Source organism: Trachurus trachurus, assembly GCF_905171665.1.
Source record: "Trachurus trachurus genome assembly, chromosome: 16".
Taxonomy (NCBI): Eukaryota; Metazoa; Chordata; class Actinopteri; order Carangiformes; family Carangidae; genus Trachurus; species Trachurus trachurus.
In genome coordinates, this window is record NC_139902.1 from 31,818,895 (window position 1) to 31,844,920 (window position 26,026).

The following is a 26,026-nucleotide window of genomic DNA, read 5'->3' on the forward strand; positions in this document are numbered from 1 at the left end:
AGGTACTTCACTATCCAAAAGTACATGCTTTTAAATTTACTTTAAGTAAAAGTAAGAGTAAGAGTAAATTTCTTATTACTATATTTTTTTCTAAATGAATTAAAGGACCTTTTAACTCTTGTTTCTGAGAATGAACTCTTTGAAACCAGCTGCACTGATGTGCTGCTTTTAGGGGTTAGGGTTTCCTTCTTTGACAAACACAGCTTTTGTCCAATAGGATTTTAGAAAAAAAAAAAAAAAAAGAGCAGACCTGAAAGTAACGAGTACTTTTCAGCCTTCCCAGAAATTAACTCAGTAAAAGTGAAAATATTTGTCTTGGAAATGTATTCAAGTAAGAGTAATAAGTACCAAAGAAATCTAAAACTCAAGTAAAGTACAAATCCTCTGGATATAGTACTCAAGTAAATTTACTCCGTTACTGTCCACCACTGAATATAACCAGACTTCATTGTAAATAGGAGAAGTTGAGATTTACAGCTGCTGCTCCTCGCACTGGAATGAGGAAATATCTGATTATCTGCTGTCAAACACACTGAGGTGCTGCTCCCTGATCATGTGTTTCCTTGTTCCCTCCCCTTCAGATCTACAGTTTGAAGATGGGTGGAACCAACATGTGGTGAAGAGGCGGAGCCGACAGGCCCCGTTCACCACACAGACACATGTTGTTGAGATCAGAGCTCAGACTAGTTTCACTTCTGAGCAACAGAAACTCAGACAGTCGTCGTCGTCGTCTGTGAGAGGTGAAATGGCGCAGAAAGGAGTTCATCTGGACCAGGAGACCTTCTCTTGTTCCATCTGTATGGATCTACTGAAGGATCCAGTGGCTATTCCCTGTGGACACAGCTACTGCTTCAGCTGTATTAAAACCCACTGGGATGCAGAGGATGGGAAGAAAATCTACAGCTGCCCTCAGTGTAGGCAGACCTTCACACCGAGGCCTCCTCTGGTGAAAAACACCATGTTAGCAGCTGTAGTGGAGCAGCTGAAGAAGACTGGACTCCAAGCTGCTGCTGCTGATCACTGCTATGCTGGACCTGAAGATGTGGCCTGTGATTTCTGCACTGGGAGGAAACTCAAAGCTGTCAAGTCCTGTCTGGTATGTCTGGTCTCTTATTGTGAGAAACACCTGCAGCCTCATTATGAATCTCCTTCATTTAAAAACCACAAGCTGGTGGAGCCGTCCAAGAAGCTCCAGGAGAACATCTGCTCTCGTCATAATGAGGTGATGAAGATGTTCTGTCGCACTGATCAGAAGTGTATTTGTCTTGTCTGCCTTGTGGATGAACATAAAGGCCACGACACAGTCTCAGCTGCAGCAGAAAGGACTGAGAGGCAGAGAGAGCTGGAGCTGAGTCGACAAAACATCCAGCAGAGAATCCAGCTCAGAGAGAAAGACGTGAAGGTTCTTCAACAGGAGGTGGAGGCCATCAATGGCTCTGCTGATAAAGCAGTGGAGGACAGTGAGAAGATCTTCACTCAGCTGATCCGTCTGATGGAGAAAAGAAGCTCTGAGCTGAAGCAGCAGATCAGATCCCAGCAGGAAACTCAAGTGAGTGGAGTCAAAGAGCTTGAGAAGAAGCTGGAGCAGGAGATCACTGAGCTGAAGAGGAAAGACGCTGAGCTGAAGCTGCTGTCACACACAGAGGATCACACCCAGTTTCTACACAACTACCCCTCACTGTCAGCACTCAGTCCATCTACACACTCATCCAGCATCAACATCCGTCCTCTCAGACACTTTGAGGACGTGACAGCAGCTGTTTCAGAGCTCAGAGACAAACTACAAGACCTTCTGAGAGACACGTGGACAAACGTCTCACTGACAGAGACTCAAGTGGATGTTTTACTGTCAGCACCACCAGAGCCCAGGACCAGAGCTGACTTCTTAGGATATTCACAGGAAATCACTCTGGATCCAAACACAGCAAACACAGGTCTGTTATTATCTGAGGGAAACAGGAAAGTAACACGAGGTAGAGATCAGTTTTATTCTAGTCGCCCAGACAGATTCACTACATATTCACAGGTCCTGAGTAGAGAGAGTTTGACTGGACGTTGTTACTGGGAGGTGGAGTGGAGAGGAGGAGTTTCTGTAGCAGTCGCATACAAGAATATCAGCAGAGCAGAGAGAGAAAGTTGGTTTGGAAATAATGACAAATCTTGGTCATTAGATTGTTCCAACAACAGTTTCACATTTTGGTGCAACAGCATCCAGACTCCAGTCTCAGGTCCTCAGTCCTCCAGAGTAGGAGTGTACCTGGATCACAGAGCAGGTATTCTGTCCTTCTACAGCGTCTCTGAAACCATGACTCTCCTCCACAGAGTCCAGACCACATTCACTCAGCCTCTACATGCTGGATTTTGGGTTGGTTATGGAGACACAGCAGAGTTGTGTAACCTAAAATAGACAACGATCATTGAAGGTGCAGTTGGTTAAAATCTGTATTTTAGTTCATCACTTTCTTTAGTCTCCATGTTTGTTGCTAAAAGCTCATTGCTGTTGTGTCTCTGCACTGCACAGAGATCAGCTGTCAATCATTAAACATTGTGGGCGGGACTTTGACCTCTTGTTGTCATTTCTCTTGTTGTGTTGATGTTTGAGTTTGTTGAGGTGGAGCTGGAGCCGTGGAGGAGATCACTGCTCATGATGATGTTTCTTTACCTAAACTCACATTTCTCCACATGGAAATAGAAACTTCTCTGAGCTCTAAATGTTTGTTGGATATTTGTGTTGATGTGTTGTGTTGTTGTTGTTGTTGTTTGACCTTCCTGTATCACTGAGCTTTGTTCTCACTGTGGAAACTAAGAAATCTACAATCACATTTACATTGATGTGTTTGTCAGATCAAATGTTGTAGTTGTTAAAACCCACTCACTAATAAGGTCTATGAGCTTTAATCAAAGTGTAAACATCATGATTATAATCATATCCATGTTACTAATGAACCTAACTAGTTGCTCCTCCAGCTGTTTATTATTCCTATCATTTACTTTTCCAGCCTTTTGTTGCTCTTGTCCCAACTTTACAGAAACAATCAGTGTATGTTGAACTCCAGGTATCAATAGATGAGATCATTACACTACAGAGAATGATGTATGACAGCTAACAGACCAATGTTTGCATTCTCTGAGTGAAATGTTTGAATATATAGTTAATGTTGTTGACAATAAACTTTGTGTGATTTATATTTTTGCACTTTGTATGTATATAATGTGTGGGAACTGAAAATAAATATGTTGAGCAGCATCTACCATGTCTGGAATGGATGTTTTCTTGAGTCTATAAGGTAACAATAATATAACCAGAGATGGACAGAGTACTCCACCCAAGTATTTGAGTAAGAGTACAAATACTACTGGTCAAAATTTACTCTGTTACAAGTAAAAGTAGCTCAGTCGAGTAAGAGTAAAAAAGTACTTGCTTCTAAAGGTACTTAAGTATCCAAAAGTACATGCTTTTAAATTTACTTTAAGTAAAAGTAAGAGTAAGAGTAAATTTCTTATTTTTCACATCAATGAATTACTATATTTTTTCTAAATGAATTTAAGGAGCTTTTAACTCTTGTTTCTGAGAATGAACTCTTTGACACCAGCTGCACTGATGTGCTGCTTTTAGGGGTTAGGGTTTCCTTCTTTGACAAACACAACTTGTGTTCAATAGGATTTTAGAAAAAACTAGATAAAGTAGCATTTCCTGATGGAAATGCGTGTGAATGCTGAAAGCAGCTGGACGCTATTGCAGAATTAGCAAATAGTACAAGCAGTGATCACCATACAAATGTTTGACCAAGGTAGGAATCGAAACCACAACCTCATGGTCAGTAGACTTTCACTCTGCCTCTAGGCCACAGTGTACACACAGTTGCAAACTGTTGTCTGTTGATGAGCTGCACTCTGTGTCACTCTGAAGTTAATGAGTCCAAAGCTGCACCTGTTGGAAACACACATGTCAACACCAAGAAAGCTTGAGAGTGAAGCTTGAATGACTTACAATTAAAATTTCTGTGAATTTCAGGCTGAGAGCAGCAGGTTCAACATGAAGAAAGTTATCAGAAGTCAACATAAGACGACTGGGAAAGTAATTCACTATAATTGTTGTTGAGGCAAGATTTGAACCAACAACCTTCAGGTCTTCAGCCCAGTGAGCTAACCACTAGGCTACAGACACAGACAGTACGTGAGAGGCAAATAAAACCTTTAATAAGAGGATCACTGGCTTCTGCTTTAAAAAAAAAGTAAGGAAAGTGCAGAAATTAGCCACACCAAGTAAGAAGAGGACTTTTTTGTGACCTGTGACTATTTTTTGGTGAATTAAAATGAATTAAGAAGCACTTAACAGCAAGTTACAAAGTTGAGCTCCTTCTCCCGCTGCTGTGAAAAAAAATGCATTGGGGTGAATGAGAGCAGAGAGCTCCCTGGCTGCATTTAAAAAATATTTTTAAATTATTATCTAAGTCTCTTTGCATTTTTGACCAGAATTTTAGCCAGAAGACAAGTGTGGCTACAAAACTGGAGAAAATAATGTGTCTAGAGTTTAATTTGTGGCCGTGCTGACAGTTTAGCCAGAACAATTCGAGAATGTTTTTTTGCCTCTCTCCACTCTGGCTGACGATGTCACCACTCTAGCTCTGCTCGTTAGACGCAACACACACCCATTATAAAGCTGGATTTTGTCAAAAAACTTAATGATTTTAAAACTGCCAAATATCAAAAACTGTTGAAGATATCAATAAACTGAGTCATAGAGAAACACTTAAAAAGTTTGTCTACAGCTTAGAATTTGAATGAAGTCTCTAGCAGAAAGTATGGTGAAGCTTTAGTGGCTGAAAGAAGTAAGAATATTTGAAGAGTTTGAGGACTGTTCCAATGCATTCTCTATGGGGGAAAAAAAAAATCAGAAATAGTTGAATATTGCAAAAAGTATGAACATTTGAAAAGAGAAAAGTAATTCCGATAATGTCCAGAAAAAGCTACACGATTTGTTGTATGAATTGTTGAAATAGCACAAAGTATGAAGGACTAGAAGAAGAAAGGCGGAAGAAAATGGCCGAACAGAAGAACAATAGTGTGACACTAAAAAGAGCAGACCTGAAAGTAACAAGTACTTTTCAGCCTTCCTCGAAATTAACTCGAGTAAAAGTAAAAATATTTGTCTTGGAAATGTATTCAAGTAAGAGTAATAAGTACCAAAGAAATCTAATACTGTAGTAGTAGTAGTAGTAGTAGTTTTTTTTAATTTAAACTTGGTGTCATGCACCATAGGTGCCCAGCCCTCATGGGCTTATAAGACACGCTAAAAACAAAACAAAATACAGAACACCGGCACACACAAGAGAACAAGGAATACATGCTCGTGTACTACATATTTTTCTTCAGTACAGTACATACCCACACATGCGCACACATACACACACACGCATGCATGCACACGCATAGGTACTTAAGTATCCAAAAGTAGCCTACATGCTTTTCAGCCTTCCTAGAAATTAACTTGAGTAAAAGTAAAAATATTTGTCTTGAAAATGTATTCAAATAAGAGTAATAAGTACCAAAGAAATCTAATACTCAAGTAAAGTACAAATCCTCTGGATATGTACTTAAGTACAGTACTCAAGTAAATTTACTCCGTTACTGTCCACCACTGAATATAACCAGACTTCATTGTAAATAGGAGAAGTTGAGATTTACAGCTGCTGCTCCTCGCACTGGAATGAGGAAATATCTGATTATCTGCTGTCAAACACACTGAGCTGCTGCTCCCTGATCATGTGTTTCCTTGTTCCCTCCCCTTCAGATCTACAGTTTGAAGATGGGTGGAACCAACATGTGGTGAAGAGGAGGAGCCGACAGGCCCCGTTCACCGCACAGACACATGTTGTTGAGATCAGAGCTCAGACTAGTTTCACTTCTGAGCAACAGAAACTCAGACAGTCGTCGTCGTCTGTGAGAGGTGAAATGGCGCAGAAAGGAGTTCATCTGGACCAGGAGACCTTCTCTTGTTCCATCTGTCTGGATCTACTGAAGGATCCAGTGACTATTCCCTGTGGACACAGCTACTGCTTCAGCTGTATTAAAACCCACTGGGATGCAGAGGATGGGAGGAAAATCTACAGCTGTCCTCAGTGTAGGCAGACCTTCACACCGAGGCCTCCTCTGGTGAAAAACACCATGTTAGCAGCTTTAGTGGAGCAGCTGAAGAAGACTGGACTCCAAGCTGCTGCTGCTGATCACTGCTATGCTGGACCTGAAGATGTGGCCTGTGATTTCTGCACTGGGAGGAAACTCAAAGCTGTCAAGTCCTGTCTGGTATGTCTGGTCTCTTATTGTGAGAAACACCTGCAGCCTCATTATGAATCTCCTTCATTTAAGAATCACAAGCTGGTGGAGCCCTCCAAGAAGCTCCAGGAGAACATCTGCTCTCGTCATAATGAGGCGATGAAGATTTTCTGCCGCACTGATCAGAAGTGTATTTGTCTTGTCTGCCTTGTGGATGAACATAAAGGCCACGACACAGTCTCAGCTGCAGCAGAAAGGACTGAGAGGCAGAGAGAGCTGGAGCTGAGTCGACAAAACATCCAGCAGAGAATCCAGCTCAGAGAGAAAGACGTGAAGGTGCTTCAACAGGAGGTGGAGGCCATCAATGGCTCTGCTGATAAAGCAGTGGAGGACAGTGAGAAGATCTTCACTCAGCTGATCCGTCTGATGGAGAAAAGAAGCTCTGAGCTGAAGCAGCAGATCAGATCCCAGCAGGAAACTCAAGTGAGTGGAGTCAAAGAGCTTGAGAAGAAGCTGGAGCAGGAGATCACTGAGCTGAAGAGGAAAGACGCTGAGCTGAAGCTGCTGTCGCACACAGAGGATCACACCCAGTTTCTACACAACTACCCCTCACTGTCAGCACTCAGTCCATCTACACACTCATCCAGCACCGACATCCGTCCTCTCAGACACTTTGAGGACGTGACAGCAGCTGTGTCAGAGCTCAGAGACAAACTACAGGACCTTCTGAGAGACACATGGACAAACGTCTCACTGACAGTGACTGAAGTGGATGTTTTACTGTCACCACCACCAGAGCCCAGGACCAGAGCTGACTTCTTAAGATATTCACAGGAAATCACACTGGATCCAAACACAGCAAGAACATATCTGTTATTATCTGAGGGAAACAGGAAAGTTACATTCATGAGTAAACCAGAGTCTTATTCTAGTCACACAGACAGATTCACTACATGGGCTCAGGTCCTGAGTAGAGAGAGTCTGACTGGACGTTGTTACTGGGAGGTGGAGTGGAGAGTAGGAGGAGTTGATGTAGCAGTCGCATACAAGAATATCAGCAGAGCAGGGGGAGAAAGTTTGTTTGGACGTAACGACAAATCTTGGTCATTAGAGTGTGACAACAACAGTTTCACATTTTGCTTCAACAGCATCAGGACTCCAGTCTCAGGTCCTCAGTCCTCCAGAGTAGGAGTGTATCTGGATCACAGAGCAGGTATTCTGTCCTTCTACAGCGTCTCTGAAACCATGACTCTCCTCCACAGAGTCCAGACCACATTCACTCAGCCTCTACACGCTGGAGTTGGTCTTTACGGGTCTAATGGAGTCACAGCAGAGTTGTGTAAACTCAAATAGTCAAAGATCATTGAAGGAGCAGTTGGTTAAAATCTGTATTTTAGTTCTTCACTTTCTTTAGTCTCCATGTTTGTTGCTAAAAGCTCGTTGCTGTTGTGTCTCTGCACTGCACAGAGATCAGCTGTCAATCATTACACATTGTGGGCGGGACTTTGACCTCTTGTTGTCATTTCTCTTGTTGTGTTGATGTTTGAGTTTGTTGAGGTGGAGCTGGAGCCGTGGAGGAGATCACTGCTCATGATGATGTTTCTTTACCTAAACTCACATTTCTCCACATGGAAATAGAAACTTCTCTGAACTCTAAATGTTTGCTGGATGGTAACACTTTACAATAAGGGTCCCTTAATTAACGTTAGTTAGTACATTATTAAGCATTAGTTAACTGTTTAATAATGCATGAACAACCGTTATTATGTATTACTTAGCATTAGGTAACACATTAGCTAATGTGTTAGTAAGCAGTTACTTAATGTTTACTACTCAACGTTAATTAATAAATTATTAAGCATTAATAAATGTTTAATAATGTAATTAGATATTATTATGCATGCACTACTCAGCATTAATTAACACATTAGTTCATATATTAGTAAGCCGTTAATAACGTTTCTAGTAATCATTTACTAATGGTGATTATTTGGAGTGGATAAGCATTAAGTAACAGCTAACTAATGCATTAATCATGAGCTATATGGCCCTTAGTATATGTGCCTCATAAGCATTACTTAACCATAGGTAACCATTAGTGAATGCTGTTTGGACCCTTATTGTAAAGTGTAAACATGTATCCCATAGGTAACACTTTATAAATGCTTAACTGCCTCATAAGCATTACTTACCCATAGGTAACCATTAGGGAATGCTTTTTGGACCCTTATTGTAAAGTGTAAACATGTATCCCATAGGTAACACTTTATAAAGCTTAACTGCCTCATAAGCATTACTTACCCATAGGTAACCATTAGGGAATGCTTTTTGGACCCTTATTGTAAAGTGTAAACATGTATCCCATAGGTAACACTTTATAAATGCTTAACTGCCTCATAAGCATTACTTACCCATAGGTAACCATTAGGGAATGCTTTTTGGACCCTTATTGTAAAGTGTAAACATGTATCCCATAGGTAACACTTTATAAATCCTTAACTGCCTCATAAGCATTACTTAACCATAGGTAACCATTAGGGAATGCTTTTTGGACCCTTATTGTAAAGTGTAAACATGTATCCCTTAGGAAATGCATAACAGTTGTAAATAAGCATTACTTAACCACTATTAGTTGAAATGTAGTTGAAGCAATCACATACAGCATAAAACATTTTACAACTTTTATTTTAAACACATAAAAACAGATATAATCACTCAGAGGAGAATTTTGACATATTAACACAGTGTTTTTCAACCTTGGGGTCGGGACCCCATGTGGTCACCTGGAATTCAAATAGGGTCGCCTGAAGGTAATTGACTGAAATCTGATGAAAATACTTTTTTAAACTAATTACAGTATTATTAACTAAATTATGATTAAAAACACCACAGACAATCTTAAGTAACTGTATTTGATACTTTCACTTTCACAGAAGAAAAAAAAAAAAATAAATAATAATAATAATAATAATAATAATAATAATAATAATAATAATAATAATGCAGGTGACAATGCTAGGCGACGCATTGCCACTTGCAGAGAAAGAAAGAAAAAAAAAGATAAATAAATAAAGAACAAATAATAATAATAAAGAAAAAGAATTAAAAAAAATAAAATAAATAATAATAATAATAATGCAGGTGACAATGCTAGGCGACGCATTGCCACTTGCAGAGAAAGAAAGAAAAAAAAAGATAAATAAATAAATAAAGAACAAACAATAATAATAATAAAAAAAAGAATTAAAAAAATAAAATAAATAATAATAATAATGCAAGTGACAATGCTAGGCGACGCATTACCACTTGCAGAGAAAGAAAAGAGAAAGAGAAAAAAAAAAAATAGAACAAAACAATTTGCTGAGGGGGCATGAAAATAGAACTGTCTGTCTCCACCTGTCTGTCTTTCCACTCTCTGTCAGTCTCGACCTGTCTCTTAGTCTCCACACTCTGTCAGTCTCTCCACTGTCTGTCAGTCTATCCCTTGTCAGTCTCCCCACTGTCTGTCTTTCTCCACCTGTCTGTCAGTCTATCCCTTTCAGTCTCCCCACTGTCTGTCAGTCTATCCCTGTCAGTCTATCCCTTGTCAGTCTCCCCACTGTCTGTCTTTCTCCACCTGTCTGTCAGTCTATCCCTGTCAGTCTCCCCACTGTCTGTTAGTCTACCTGTCTTTCTGTCTCATGTCATGGAGTAGCCTGCCTAGGGGACCATGGCGATGCTTTTCCCCAAGCCACGCGTGCCACTCAATGACATACAGGTGGTCTATCAGCAGCTGCTCAGTGCGGTTTCCCCTTAATCTCCACACTGTCTCTTTGTATGACCTCCAAGCTCTTTCGATGTGCTGGGTGTGGGCCCCTGTCTCAGCATTTACATAGGAGACACTATGATTCACTGTGAAATGCCTGTATCCCAGTGGAGGCAGAGCATTTCGATAGGCTCGCCACTCGTCGCTGATTACACATGAGCCCCTTTTCACATGATGGGCTATGAGTGGCACCAGTTCCCTCCTGGACCTCTTTGCCACCAAGCGAAGCACCGGCTTCCCTGACCATCTTCTTATTTGAGTGCGTTGCACCCCCAGCATTCCGAATACCCACTTCCTCCGGTTCCAGCCCCCAGCAAACCTGCCCCGTCCATACTGTGTTTTGGGGAAAATGGCAGAAGAAGAAAGCAGAGGTTGTCAGATAAACTAATAAAGTTGGCAGGAATTAGAGGAAATTGATTTTCATTAAGGGTGCCATATGTTTAATTTTAACAACTGTATATCACACCGACAACCACTTTACATATTAAACTCTTTCTTCTAAACATATTTATGATAATTGTAGTTGATATTGAAACGTTTTACCCCGAGATTTTGATCAATTTTAAAATATAATATGATAAAATTTTAAATATTGACCCTTTAATCATTATAGAATATACTACATATTTATTTTCCACTTTGGTGACATGGAAAAGTGGACAAAATCCTACAGTAATTTCCCCAGATGTTCAAGTCTCGTCCAGTCCCGACCTGGGGTCTCATTTATAAAACTGTGCGTGGGATCGTTACTAAAAGTGTACGTACGCCCAAAAGCCAAGTTTTGCGTGCGCCAGTAAATATTCAGACTTATAAAACCCTGCGTACGCACACTTGCAAGCAAACTTCCCTTTATAAATCACAGAGTTCCTACAAGTGTGCGCAGCTGAATCCGCTTCACGTCCCGCCCTGTACACGCCCTGTTTTAACCCTAGATGGTCAATGCAAACCACCACATGAATGCGATCTGCATGTCAATGAGCCTGACGTGCTGTTGTTCTGTCGGTGTTGTGAATTAGCTGCAGGTGTGAAAGTGGCGACATGACGTGTTGCTGCAGCTGTTAACGGCGTCAGCGGCTCAGAGCGCACGCGGTGTTGTTTTGGTGCGCTGCCTCTCACATGCTGGACCCGGTTCGGCACACAGTTACAACAATGACAACAGTTCTAATCTGAAACGAGTTATTAACTATTCATCATGGTCTCCCTCTCCCTCCTTTCTCCTCCAGCGGTGCCGTGGTGCAGAATTACGCACGGGGCTCACCGCTGTATTATTTACAGTAATTAGACTGATCGATAAAACTTTGAATAATTAGCAGAATCAGTTACATTCTGAGGAATGATCAAACATGACACTTCTCTTGATAACAAGAAAACAGAATGTAACAATTGTGGGAACGATTACTGGATTTTTTTCCCCCAGGGTTTGAGATTTAATTGACTCTCGATCATATGTTCACAGTATCACAGGAACATATAGTTATTTACACCATGTATTTATCCCATGCAGCCGCGGCGTCCTCTCCTCCTCCTGCGCTCTGGGAGTGGACAATATGACAGAGAGACGGCGGTGATTAAATATAGATTAGGAATTTTGATTTTGAATTTTAAGTTAGATTCTAAGAAGATGTTTCTGAAACACCAGTCCGATGCAAAATAAGGCTGTTGAATTAAATCACCGTGGCAACATGGATCTAACGCATACGGGTTGAAATTAAATGTGTGACGGCCGATAATAAAAACATAATCGTTCTTCTCAATCATCATTTCCTGAGTCTGACTTCAGTTCACCACCACACCGTCTGTGTCGCCTATTCCCCTTTTCCTCCAAACCATGCGTACGCCTGGGTCAGAGTTTGCTTAGAGCTGCGCACGTTCTCCCGTCAAGTTTGTTTTTTATAGATCACAACCTTGGCGTGAAAAGTCACGTACGCCACTTTCAGCCCCGTTTTGTGCGTACGCAACGGTTATAAATGAGACCCCAGGACGTTGAGCATCTAGGTCATCAGGACTAGGTCATAATTAGCATCTTAACAATTTGTAGCAGTTAATATAAAAAGTTACCTTTCTTTTATGTCTGAAGTGACTCTCATCTATCACCACGAACTGGCTCCTTCCCCCAATGCTCTGTCCTTTTCTCCGACGTAGTCTCTCCATTGCAGTCACACAGACCTCCCTCAGTTGCTTTGCCATTCTTGTTAAAGTCCTTGAGGACCCAGCAACGTTGTCCATCATCAAATCAAGCTGGCGCAACCTCAGTCCTTGAGAAAACCTTGAAAACAGTATAAATATAAAATAAGTTCAGTCAAAACCCAATGACTAATGTAGAGTAACCCATAAATGAATTCAGGCTTACTCATAGGTAATCTGCTATTGATGTACTTTGAGTAGTTTTGTCAACAAGTTTCAAAATATAGACAAATATTGCGACTGAATATTTAACACTGTTTTGATGTAATTTTCTTCCTTATCAATACTTCACAATCTCCCATGAGTGGGGTAGCACATTCCATTGTCAATAACTCGGCATAGTAACGCTGGATTTCTACATGTTTACGGGAGTTGTCGCTTTGGTGGTGTATCTCACTCTCACTGTAAGTTCAACTGGCCAAGCCTCCACCCCTGGCGTGTCTCCCTGGTTAAGTCATGGGTGAGGTGTAGGCCTAAGGCCATAACGCCAAGGTGCTCAAACACTTGTGGCAAACCTTGAAGGCAGTGACAAAGAAAGCTGCAGTTTTGGGGAAACTCCACTTGGACCTGCAGGAAGAGCTGGCAGCACTGAAGGCGTTGATGCCTGGTGAGTTAAATCAACCTTCTCTACAATGGCTAGGTTACTATATATATATATTTGCCTTTAATTGACAGGATAGTTGAGAGAGACAGGAAATGGGAGGCAGAAAGAGGGGGAATGACACGCCAGACAGGGCCGCTCGGCGTGGGATTTGAACCAGGGACGCCTGCAGTGAGGACTATAGCCTCAACACATGGGGTGGATGCTCTACCAACTGAGCTAAACACCGCCCCACTAAGCTAATATTAATTGTCCTTTGTAGTTAATGATTGAGACGACGTTGGCTACAGGCTGTTGTTGGACGCCGTCAAAGAGGGTATCAAGGAATAGCTATGCCACTGCATGGTATTGAAAAGTGACCGTATTTTTCACAGTATCATATCACAGCTAGAAATCTCAGTATTGTGATAACACAAGCTTAGTGGGCTACACATATTCAAACACCAAACAAAATAAATGTATTATTAGTCAAACCTGTACACAAATTGCATCCAGTTAAACAGAGACATCTTTGATCTTGTGAAAATCGACTTGTGTCGAATTGACTTTTTCACTCGTCTGCGCTTGCAGCTGCGTTGCTGACACCTCCTGAAAGACAAAATAATGACAGAGGAAAAAATTAGTGTAGCTTACACGTTCTGTACAGGGTTCAGCCCCCACCCCCAAATGAAATGTGATGTTATGTTAGATATGTATCAATATAGTATTTTTAATCTGAAGGTTTATGGAGATGTATAAATTAGCCATCAAAGACTGAACTCTGTACAGTATTTAGAGAAGTGCAAGACGGTTAACTGTCTCTGTCCAAGGCTAAGGTCTTATGTACCTTAAGCACAGCTAAATAATAATAATGATAATGATAATAAAAGATTAAGAATAATTATCAAAGAGCATTTTGCAAAAAAAAAAGAAAAAAAAGGGGGGGGGGGGGGGCTGGGCTGGGCTGAGCTGACAAGACACACACACAATATTAATATCCTTTCTATATCTTTGTCAGGAGGAGTTTAAGGATGCTGTATGCATGTTATCACTATTGTACAAAAGTATAGCTAAGTTATATCACAATTTCTATTCAATTTCAGAGGATTAATTAGCATGGAGAACATACATTTAACGTTAGCTTCACACAGCCAATGCAGCTGTAGTAGCCTACAAAGACATTTTCGCCATTTATTGGAAGTTGCACTAACTTACTGTATTTATGTTCAAGGATCCCCATTAGCTAGAACAGCACTAGTCTCCCTGGCGTGTAAAGCAGTTAGCCTGTACAATGACCAGAAAAATTTACCCCATAACGTTACCTACCATTCAAATCGGTCCACGGAGGCAATCTTTTTCTTCAGCTTCATTTTATGGTGACACCGGTTGCACTTGACTTTCCTTGTCAGTATTTTTTTCTTTTGTAGCCACTCAATTAGTTTGAGGTGTTTCTTGGTAGTTTTTTTGCCTTCTGTCAGCTTTTTCAACTTTCTTACCAACTTTAAACCACGCATGTTGCTGTCCGTCCGTCGTCCTGCCAGGAAACTAGTTCGACTATTCATCGCGATAACGTGATAACATATCGCGAGTTCAGGTGCGCGCTAATGCTGCGTTCATGACAACTCGGAATTCGGGAACTCCCCGTTGAAAACTCCAAATTCCTTCTTCAAAGCGTTCCAGACATTACTGTAACACTACCTACTGTTGTGTGATGGTAGACAACTGATTCTCCAGATTTTTTTTCCGGGTTCCCGAATGGGAGCCCCGACATAAGGTTGCGTTCCAGTGCACTTTTTCAAGTAAAGGGTCTGAAAAGCCTGAGCTCCGAGTTACATTGAACGCTGCATAACGTTGTGCTTTTTCTTCGCGCGCACCGACCGCTTCTCTGTGTGACAGGCCAGTCCAGGCTCGATACAGAAGAAGCAAGATACACAAGACGCGGCCAGAGACCTTATTGTAGGACTTTGACTCATCTCAAAATGGATGAGCTTGACGTCTCGCCTCCGCACAAGACGAGGCTACACACTCAGAAGAGAAAAATAGAAGAAGGACATTCTTCTGGAAAATATGGTAAGTTAACATTGATGTTCATGTTCAACAGTTAGCTCTTAACTAGCTTAGAAATAACTAGAAATATTGTATGTAATAACAACATTAATGACAACATTCATCAAGATTCCTTCATGTGCTCTGTCATATCTATGATGGTGTCATGTCTGTCTTATTACCATTCTGATACATGTTCAGGCAATAAGACTACAGAGGCCCCAACTGCCAAAGTTGCCATGGACAAGCTAAGAGGGGAAAGGGACAAGTGGAAAACACGTGCTGAGTTCCTGGAGGAAAAACTTTCAGATGTCACTACAGAACGTGACATTTGCAGGGCTCAACTCTCAGATGGTGAGTGAAGATTCTAGGCTACTTTCAGGATATGATGGGTGTGCACTGTGGGTGCAAAGGTTTTGTCATACCTGTGAATTAAATATTTATTTTATTAATGTGTCATCCACCAATTAAGGAGCCCAGCCTAGGCTTACAAGACACAAATTTCATACTCATAGCCAGCAGATTGTACATTTCAAGTACAATTCACACAAATAAAAGTGCATCTTCTCTGGAAAACCATTCCAACCTAACCTCACCTGTGTTTGTTGTTGTAAGCGAATAAGCAATCAAATTGGTAATATGTACTATTAATCCTTGCATCCACAGCTTTGGCGAGTCTCAAGGAGGCTAAGGAGTCTCAAAGAGATGAGAGTGATGTTGAAGAGGTGCAGATGCAGCAATACAGTGAAAACGATAGTGAAGAAGACGACTCTGAGTCCAGCTCAGAGAGTTCTGATTCATCCCCGGAGAGAAAGAGGAAGAAGAAAGGGAAAGGGAAGAGAAAGAAGAGTGGGAAGAAGAGAGGGAAGAAGGAGAAAAAGGCGAAGAGAAGCAAACATGGCTTTCGCCAGCGGGGTATGTGAAGCGTATTTCTTGACTGGCTTGGGCTGTATGTGTTCTGTCTGTATGTTCCTACAAGTAACTGAATCACTCATCACACGCTAGCAGAGGGGTGTACTAGAAGGACCAGAACAGTCCAAATCAATGTTAATTTCCCCAAATTATTGACCCCAAATCTATCCATTTTTACAGTATTTAGCATTTCCCCCTCATTTTCTCCCAATTTAGGTATTTGCGGAATCCCTGTGTGTGTGCTGGTCCTGGTCATTGCGCTAGCCCACTGGTCGTGCAATATCAATATCAATATCAATATCAAGCCCATGATATTTATTGCAATAGGCTATTTGTAAGGCATGTTATGATATCAAAATCACACTGTAAGATAATACCACATAAGCTCCACAGTAAAAATTTATTTCACTATCCATAAGTCAACAACAGGAACATTTGGTCAGAAATAAAATAGCTTATCTGCCTTTTCTCAATCACCAGCCTCTATCCCTTTATCTCACCATCACCTCCCTCTTAAGTTTGGTAAAGGCTTGATCTGATCAACGCAACAGACAGGGGACACAGTGCACTTGTTTGGATGTTAGTGTTAAGTGTCTGGTTAGAGTTAGAGTTAGGGTTCTGTGTCATTGTTGCATTGATCGGATCTAGCCTCTACCATGTAGGTTTGCACATCAATCTGTAAAGATGTTTGCTGTTGAAATGGTCTATTGCACCTTTGTCTAGATTTCTGTCTTTCAGGGGCACCCCATTGATAAGCAAACAGCATTATAATACAATGATTGTGTTTTTTTCTTCTCACCAATCTCATGATTTAAATGATACATTCCCTCTTGTTCTTGTGTGTTTATATTAGTTGGAGGACCAGGTGATGTGGTGAGGCGGTACAAGAAAGTCCTTGCCATTTTCCAGACGGGGAAGAATATGGCCAAATCCTTCGAGAAGTATGGCGTTGACAGACTTACTATTGTGAAGACTGCAGCGATTGCTGAGCTTGCCATAGCTGCTCCAGAAGAATATGGTCTGGTTGAGAAGGGGGGGACGGTGGCAGACTTTGCTAAAAGATGTGAGGAAGTTATAAAGGCCAACCAAGTCATTTCAGCTACAATAACTAAAATGAAGGATGATAGAAAGCTCCTGCGCATAACAAAGAAAGTTTAGATTGCCAGACAGATAGACTGACAATGGGCAGACAGGTAGACTAGTGTAGAGACATTGGGAGACTGAAAGACAGACAGGCTGGCGACAGTGTGGAGACCGACAGGAATAGACTGACAGACAGTGTGAAGACAGACTGACAGTGGAAAAACTGACAGACAGGTAGAGACAGACTGACAGGGAGAGACTGGCAGACAGGTGGAGACAGACAGTTCTATTTTCATGCCCCCTCGTCACATTGTTTTGTTCTACAGTATGTTCTTTACTACAGTAAATACGAGGTCAGATGATAATATGTCAAAATTCTCCTCTGAGTGATTATATCTGTTTTTATGTGTTTAAAATAAAAGTTGTAAAATGTTTTATGCTGTATGTGATTGCTTCAACTACATTTCAACTAATAGTGGTTAAGTAATGCTTATTTACAACTGTTATGCATTTCCTAAGGGATACATGTTTACACTTTACAATAAGGGTCCAAAAAGCATTCCCTAATGGTTACCTATGGGTAAGTAATGCTTATGAGGCAGTTAAGCATTTATAAAGTGTTACCTATGGGATACATGTTTACACTTTACAATAAGGGTCCAAAAAGCATTCCCTAATGGTTACCTATGGGTAAGTAATGCTTATGAGGCAGTTAAGCATTTATAAAGTGTTACCTATGGGATACATGTTTACACTTTACAATAAGGGTCCAAAAAGCATTCCCTAATGGTTACCTATGGGTAAGTAATGCTTATGAGGCAGTTAAGCATTTATAAAGTGTTGCCTATGGGATACATGTTTACACTTTACAATAAGGGTCCAAAAAGCATTCACTAATGGTTACCTATGGTTAAGTAATGCTTATGAGGCACATATACTAAGGGCCATATAGCTCATGATTAATGCATTAGTTAGCTGTTACTTAATGCTTATCCACTCCAAATAATCACCATTAGTAAATGATTACTAGAAACGTTATTAACGGCTTACTAATATATGAACTAATGTGTTAATTAATGCTGAGTAGTGCATGCATAATAATATCTAATTACATTATTAAACATTTATTAATGCTTAATAATTTATTAATTAACGTTGAGTAGTAAACATTAAGTAACTGCTTACTAACACATTAGCTAATGTGTTACCTAATGCTAAGTAATACATAATAACGGTTGTTCATGCATTATTAAACAGTTAACTAATGCTTAATAATGTACTAACTAACGTTAATTAAGGGACCCTTATTGTAAAGTGTTACCCTGGATATTTGTGTTGATGTGTTTGTGTTGTTGTTGTTTGACCTTCCTGTATCACTGAGCTTTGTTCTCACTGTGGAAACTAAGAAATCTACAATCACATTTACATTGATGTGTTTGTCAGATCAAAATGTTGTAGTTGTTAAAATCCACTCACTAATAAGGTCTATGAGCTTTAATCAAAGTGTAAACATCATGATTATAATCATATCCATGTTACTAATGAACCTAACTAGTTGCTCCTCCAGCTGTTTATTATTCCTATCATTTACTTTTCCAGCCTTTTGTTGCTCTTGTCCCAACTTTACAGAAACAATCAGTGTATGTTGAACTCCAGGTATCAATAGATGAGATCATTACACTACAGAGAATGATGTATGACAGCTAACAGACCAATGTTTGCATTCTCTGAGTGAAATGTTTGAATATATAGTTAATGTTGTTGACAATAAACTTTGTGTGATTTATATTTTTGCACTTTGTATGTATATGGTGTGTGGGAACTGAAAATAAATATGTTGAGCAGCATCTTCCATGTCTGGAATGGATGTTTTCTTGAGTCTATAAGGTAACAATAATATAACCAGAGATGGACAGAGTACTCCACCCCAGTACTTGAGTAAGAGTACAAATACTATGGTCAAAATTTACTCCGTTACAAGTAAAAGTATCTCAGTCGACATGTTACTCCAGTAAGAGTAAAAAAGTACTTGCTTCTAAAGGTACTTCAGTATCCAAAAGTACATGCTTTTAAATTTACTTTAAGTAAAAGTAAGAGTAAGAGTAAATTTCTTATTTTTCACATCAATGAATTACTATAATTTTTTCTAAATGAATTTAAGGAGCTTTTAACTCTTGTTTCTGAGAATGAACTCTTTGAAAGCAGCTGCACTGATGTGCTGCTTTTAGGGGTTAGGGTTTCCTTCTTTACACAGCTTGTGTTCAATAGTATTTTAGAAAAAACTAGAATTGGTATTTCCTGAAGGAAATACGTGGGAATGCTGAAAGCCATTGCTGAACCATGCTGAATAAATTGACAAAGACACGCAGAATGACACGCAAACATGTCCCAGGCAGGAATTGAACCCACAACTTCACGAGTGGTAACCTGACACACTAACCATATGGCCACAGAGGACCCAAGTTACAATGAGCTTTATACTATGAGGAATTAAAGACTGTCCAATGACAGCTGAATAGTTGGAATCAAAAGTCAAGCAATGACGTGACATGACTGAGGCCGGAATAGAACCTATGACCTCATGATCACTAAACCTTTACTCTGCTGCTTCGCCACAGAGAGCACAGACATAAGCATGTTGTCATTGATTGTAATGTGATGATGTGCTGCAAACTGTGGCACGAGCAATCAGTGAGTCTCTTAACGAACACCTGTAATCAATTGAAGGTGGGGGAGGGGAGCAGAATTCAACATAACAGAATGGTTCCCTTGGTTTCGAACCCGTGACCTTGTGGTTGGAAAGCAGGAACCCTAACCACTGGGATATTCAAACACTTCTGGTGAAGTAGAGGTTGAGACTTTGATGAATGTGAGATTTTTCAATTATGCTTAAAAAAAGAAAAGAGTAGAAATTAGCCACAACAAGTAAGTAGAGGTACTTTTTTGTGACCTGTGACTATTTTTTGATGAAATCAAACAAAGTATGAGGCCCATTCCAGTGAATTACAAAGTTGAGCTACTCCTACTCTGCTTTGAAAAAAATTGCATTGGGCTGAATGGCAGAGAGAGAGCACCCAGGCTGCATTTAAAACATATTTTAAATCATTCTCTAAATCTCTTTGCATTTTTGACCAGATTGTTAGCCAGAAGACAAGTGTGGCTACAAACTGTGGCCAATTCTTGTGTGTAGAGTGTCATTTGTAGCTTTGCTGGCAGTTTCAGAAGAAAAGTTCCAGTCGCTTTTTTGGATCTCCTGCACACTGATGACGACGTCACTCACTCTAGCCAACGCAATACGCACTCATTGAAAAGTGTGAAATTTGTCAGAAATCCTAATGTGCTTTTAAAGGATTTATCTCAAAAACTCTACAAGATATGAAAAAGTTGTACACCGGTTGAATACATTGGAAGTTTGTCTACAGCTCAAATTTTGAATGAAGTCTAGCATAAATTATGCTGAAGCTTTAGAGGCTGAAAGAAATAAGAAGATTTGAAGAGTTACAAGACTGTTCCAATGCATTCTCTATGGGCCAAAAAAAAAATCAGAAATAGTTGAATATTGCAAAAAGTATGAATATTTGAAAAGAGAAAAGTCATTTCGATAATGTCCAGAAAAAGCTGCATGATTTGATGTATGAATTGTTGAAATAGCACAAAGTATGAAGGACTAGTTAGAGACCAAAAAAGGGAAGAAGAACTCGGAATAAGTATAAAGAAAATTTCAGCATTCACACTAATAAAGAAAATGGCCGAACAGAAGAACAATAGTGTTTCAGCATTCACACAAAAAAGAGCAGACCTGAAAGTAACGAGCCTTCCTAGAAATTAACTCGGGTAAAAGTAAAAATATTTGTCTTGGAAATGTATTCAAGTAAGAGTAATAAGTACCAAAGAAATCTAAAACTCAAATAAAGTACAAATCCTCTGGATATGTACTTAAGTACAGTACTCAAGTAAATTTACTGCGTTACTGTCCACCACTGAATATAACCAGACTTCATTGTAAATAGGAGAAGTTGAGATTTACAGCTGCTGCTCCTCGTTCTGGAATGAGGAAATATCTGATAATCTGCTGTCAAACACACTGAGCTGCTGCAGCCTGATCATGTGTTTCCTTGTTCCCTCCCCTTCAGATCTACAGTTTGAAGATGGGTGGAACCAACATGTGGTGAAGAGGAGGAGCCGACAGGCCCCGTTCACTGCACAGACACATGTTGTTGAGATCAGAGCTCAGACTAGTTTCACTTCTGAGCAACAGAAACTCAGACAGTCGTCGTCGTGTGTGAGAGGTGAAATGGCGCAGAAAGGAGTTCATCTGGACCAGGAGACCTTCTCTTGTTCCATCTGTCTGGATCTACTGAAGGATCCAGTGACTATTCCCTGTGGACACAGCTACTGCTTCAGCTGTATTAAAACCCACTGGGATGCAGAGGATGGGAGGAAAATCTACAGCTGTCCTCAGTGTAGGCAGACCTTCACACCGAGGCCTCCTCTGGTGAAAAACACCATGTTAGCAGCTTTAGTGGAGCAGCTGAAGAAGACTGGACTCCAAGCTGCTGCTGCTGATCACTGCTATGCTGGACCTGAAGATGTGGCCTGTGATTTCTGCACTGGGAGGAAACTCAAAGCTGTCAAGTCCTGTCTGGTGTGTCTGGTCTCTTATTGTGAGAAACACCTGCAGCCTCATTATGAATCTCCTTCATTTAAGAATCACAAGCTGGTGGAGCCCTCCAAGAAGCTCCAGGAGAACATCTGCTCTCGTCATAATGAGGTGATGAAGATGTTCTGCCGCACTGATAAGAAGTGTATTTGTCTTGTCTGCCTTGTGGATGAACATAAAGGCCACGACACAGTCTCAGCTGCAGCAGAAAGGACTGAGAGGCAGAGAGAGCTGGAGCTGAGTCGACAAAACATCCAGCAGAGAATCCAGCTCAGAGAGAAAGACGTGAAGGTGCTTCAACGGGAGGTGGAGGCCATCAATGGCTCTGCTGATAAAGCAGTGGAGGACAGTGAGAAGATCTTCACTCAGCTGATCCGTCTGATGGAGAAAAGAAGCTCTGAGCTGAAGCAGCAGATCAGATCCCAGCAGGAAACTCAAGTGAGTGGAGTCAAAGAGCTGGAGAAGAAGCTGGAGCAGGAGATCACTGAGCTGAAGAGGAAAGACGCTGAGCTGAAGCTGCTGTCGCACACAGAGGATCACACCCAGTTTCTACACAACTACCCCTCACTGTCAGCACTCAGTCCATCTACACACTCATCCAGCATCAACATCCGTCCTCTCAGACACTTTGAGGACGTGACAGCAGCTGTGTCAGAGCTCAGAGACAAACTACAGGACCTTCTGAGAGACACATGGACAAACATCTCACTGACTGAGACTCTAGTAGATGTTTTACTGTCACCACCACCAGAGCCCAGGACCAGAGCTGACTTCTTAAGATATTCACAGGAAATCACACTGGATCCAAACACAGCATACAGTTACCTGTTATTATCTGAAGGAAACAGGAAAGTAACACGAGGTGGATTTCAGTCTTATTCTATTCACCCAGCCAGATTTACAAATTACGATCAGGTCCTGAGTAGAGAGAGTCTGACTGGACGTTGTTACTGGGAGGTGGAGTGGAGAGGAGTAGGAGTTTATGTAGCAGTCGCATACAAGAATATCAGCAGAGCAGAGAGAGAAAGTCTGTTTGGAGGTAACGACAAATCTTGGGCATTAGATTGTGACAACAACAGTTTCACATTTTGCTTCAACAACATCAGGACTCCAGTCTCAGGTCCTCAGTCCTCCAGAGTAGGAGTGTATCTGGATCACAGAGCAGGTATTCTGTCCTTCTACAGCGTCTCTGAAACCATGACTCTCCTCCACAGAGTCCAGACCACATTCACTCAGCCTCTACACGCTGGAGTTCGTCTTTACTGCTATGGAGCCACAGCAGAGTTGTGTAAACTCAAATAGACAAAGATCATTGAAGGAGCAGTTGGTTAAAATCTGTATTTTAGTTCATCACTTTCTTTAGTCTCCATGTTTGTTGCTAAAAGCTCATTGCTGTTGTGTCTCTGCTCTGCACAGAGATCAGCTGTCAATCATTAAACATTGTGGGCGGGACTTTGACCTCTTGTTGTCATTTCTCTTGTTGTGTTGATGTTTGAGTTTGTTGAGGTGGAGCTGGAGCCGTGGAGGAGATCACTGCTCATGATGATGTTTCTTTACCTAAACTCACATTTCTCCACATGGAAATAGAAACTTCTCTGAGCTCTAAATGTTTGTTGGATATTTGTGTTGATGTGTTTGTTGTTGTTGTTGTTGTTGTTTGACCTTCCTGTATCACTGAGCTTTGTTCTCACTGTGGAAACTAAGAAATCTACAATCACATTTACATTGATGCGTTTGTCAGATCAAATGTTGTTGTTGTTAAAATCCACTCACTAATAAGGTCTATGAGCTTTAATCAAAGTGTAAACATCATGATTATAATCATATCCATGTTACTAATGAACCTAACTAGTTGTTCCTCCAGCTGTTTATTATTGCTATCATTTACTTTTCCAGCCTTTTGTTGCTCTTGTCCCAACTTTACAGAAACAATCAGTGTATGTTGAACTCCAGGTATCAATAGATGAGATCATTACACTACAGAGAATGATGTATGACAGCTAACAGACCAATGTTTGCATTCTCTGAGTGAAATGTTTGAATATATAGTTAATGTTGTTGACAATAAACTTTGTGTGATTTATATGTTTGCACTTTGTATGTATATGGTGTGTGGGAACTGAAAATAAATATGTTGAGCAGCATCTTCCATGTCTGGAATGGATGTTTTCTTGAGTCTATAAGGTAACAATAATATAACCAGAGATGAACAGAGTACTCCACCCAAGTATTTGAGTAAGAGTACAAATACTACTGGTCAAAATTTACTCCGTTACAAGTAAAAGTATCTCAGTCGAGTAAAAGTAAAAAAGTACTTGCTTCTAAAGGTACTTAAGTATCCAAAAGTACATGCTTTTAAATTTACTTTAAGTAAAAGTAAGAGTAAGAGTAAATTTCTTATTTTTCACATCAATGAATTACTATATTTTTTCTAAATGAATTTAAGGACCTTTTAACTCTTGTTTCTGAGAATTAACTCTGTGAAAGCAGCTGCACTGATGTGCTGCTTTTAGGGGTTAGGGTTTCCTTCTTTGACAAACACAGCTTGTGTTCAATAGGATTTTAGAAAAAACTAGATAAAGTAGCATTTCCTGATGGAAATGCGTGTGAATTCTGAAAGCAGCTGGACGCTATTGCAGAATTAGCAAATAGTACAAGCAGTGATCAAAATACAAATGGTTGACCAAAGTAGGAATCGAACCCACAATCTCATGGTCAGAAGACTTTGACTTTGCCTCTATGCCACAGTGTACACACAGTTTCAAAGATTGTTGTCTGTTGATGAGCTGCACTCTGTGTCACTCTGAAGTTAATGAGTCCAAAGCTGCACCTGTTGGAAACACACTGTGTCAACACCAAGAAAGCATGAGAGTGACGCTTGAATGACTTACAATTAAAATTTCTGTGAATTTCAGGCTGGGAGCAGCAGTTTCAACATGAAGCAAGTTATCAGAAGTCAACAGAGGACGACTGGGAAAATAATTCACTATAATTGTTGTTGAGGCAAGATTTGAACCAGCAACCTTCAGGTCTCCAGCCCAGCAAGGTAACCACTACGCTACAGACAGAGACAGTATGTAAGGGGCAAAGAAAACCTGTAATAAGAGGATCACTGGCTTCTGCTTAAGTAAGGAAAGTGCAGAAATTAGCCACACCAAGTAAGAAGAGGACTTTTTTGTGACCTGTGACTATTTTTTGGTGAATTAAAATGAATTAAAAAGCACTTAACAGCAAGTTACAAAGTTGAGCTCCTTCTCCCGCTGCTGTGAAAAAAATGCATTGGGCTGAATGAGAGCAGAGAGCTCCCTGGCAGCATTAAAAAAATATTTTAAATTATTATCTAAGTCTCTTTGCATTTTTGACCAGAATTTTAGCCAGAAGACAAGTGTGGCTACAAAACTGGAGAAAATAATTTGTCTAGAGTTTAATTTGTGGCCGTGCTGACAGTTTAGCCAGAAAAACTCTAGAATGTTGTTTTGCCTCTCTCCACTCTGGCTGACAATGTCACCACTCTAGCTCTGCTCGTTAGACGCAACACACACCCAATATAAAGCTGGATTTTGTCAAAAAACGTAACTCTTTCGCGACCACACTAATTCCTCAGCACATCCGCTCAGGACCACATGTTTTTGGCTATTTGTTTACCTTTTATCTCACGTCGAACCGAACTCTGTACATCACCTAGAAACAAACGGTCTTCACTTGGTTGAAGAGTGACTTTCCAACGTGCTCCATGAAAAAACGGCGAGTTTTTCCGCCGTTTCGTTCGTGCGTGCGAAGGAGAAGAAGAGAGCTGGGTTTTTCCAAAAACGGAGCTCCCGCTCTAGTTTTAGAGAAAAACGCACTTTTGTGTCAAGTGGCAATCGGCTCATTTTACCGGTACTCTGCAGTGTGGCATGTCTCCCAAATCATTTCTACGGCTAAATAAATATATTTGTAGGCAAATCTGGGGGGTGTGGCAGCGTGGAGAGCAGCGGTGCAGCGGTGTGGGTCTCTGGCTGCAGCGCAGCAGCTCCGTGACACTGCTGTGTGACTGGCCGCCGGGTGAGTGCTCTGAGGCGGGGGCGGTCGGTCACAGCCCCCGCTGCAGAGCGCCCGCTCCGCTGCACCGTGAAAACAGCTGTGATAACGGGCTTTCAGATCCGAGTCTCCAAACCAGAAACGTTTCTAACAGCACCGGGTAAACTCGCCAGGTTTGTCGTCGGTCGCTTTTGTCAAAAGAGGGTTTGGAAAGTCGCCAGATTCAGCGAGAAAGTCGCAACAATGTAGCCGACAGCCGCACAGCGCTGCACGCTGTCCCCAGAGCAGCATTCAAGGAGAACGATTACTCAAACAAAACCAAGATCACACAGTTTATAAAAAAACATTATGTTTTGATTTTAGTTTAAAACAGTTTTACATATCAGAGGACTACCATATTCACACACAGGGTACCTCAGAGTGTCTGTTATCGTAATCTGTAAAAAAACGGTTTTGACGA

The 26,026-nt window shown here is 40.8% G+C and overlaps 3 protein-coding genes across 3 annotated transcripts; all 3 read left to right on the plus strand.

Annotated features, from left to right (window-relative positions):
• The first annotated feature begins 730 nt into the window (after window positions 1–730).
• On the plus strand, window positions 731–2,732 carry LOC310999033 (tripartite motif-containing protein 16-like). The gene has a single exon (XM_083989335.1). It carries the CDS (start codon window positions 746–748, stop codon window positions 2,405–2,407), a length of 1,662 nt encoding a protein of 553 aa, XP_083845461.1. The 5' UTR covers window positions 731–745; the 3' UTR covers window positions 2,408–2,732.
• A 3,043-nt stretch (window positions 2,733–5,775) lies between these two features.
• LOC310999030 (tripartite motif-containing protein 16-like) lies at window positions 5,776–7,629 on the plus strand (the record flags this gene model as incomplete). The annotated part of the gene is made up of 1 exon (XM_083989332.1): window positions 5,776–7,629. Exon 1 carries the CDS (start codon window positions 5,956–5,958, stop codon window positions 7,627–7,629), a length of 1,674 nt encoding a protein of 557 aa, XP_083845458.1. The 5' UTR covers window positions 5,776–5,955.
• A 13,551-nt stretch (window positions 7,630–21,180) lies between these two features.
• Window positions 21,181–22,848, plus strand: LOC310999021 (tripartite motif-containing protein 16-like; the record flags this gene model as incomplete). The annotated part of the gene is made up of 1 exon (XM_083989320.1): window positions 21,181–22,848. The coding sequence occupies one exon, from the start codon at window positions 21,181–21,183 to the stop codon at window positions 22,846–22,848; it is 1,668 nt and encodes a 555-aa protein (XP_083845446.1).
• Between the last annotated feature and the right edge of the window lie 3,178 nt (window positions 22,849–26,026).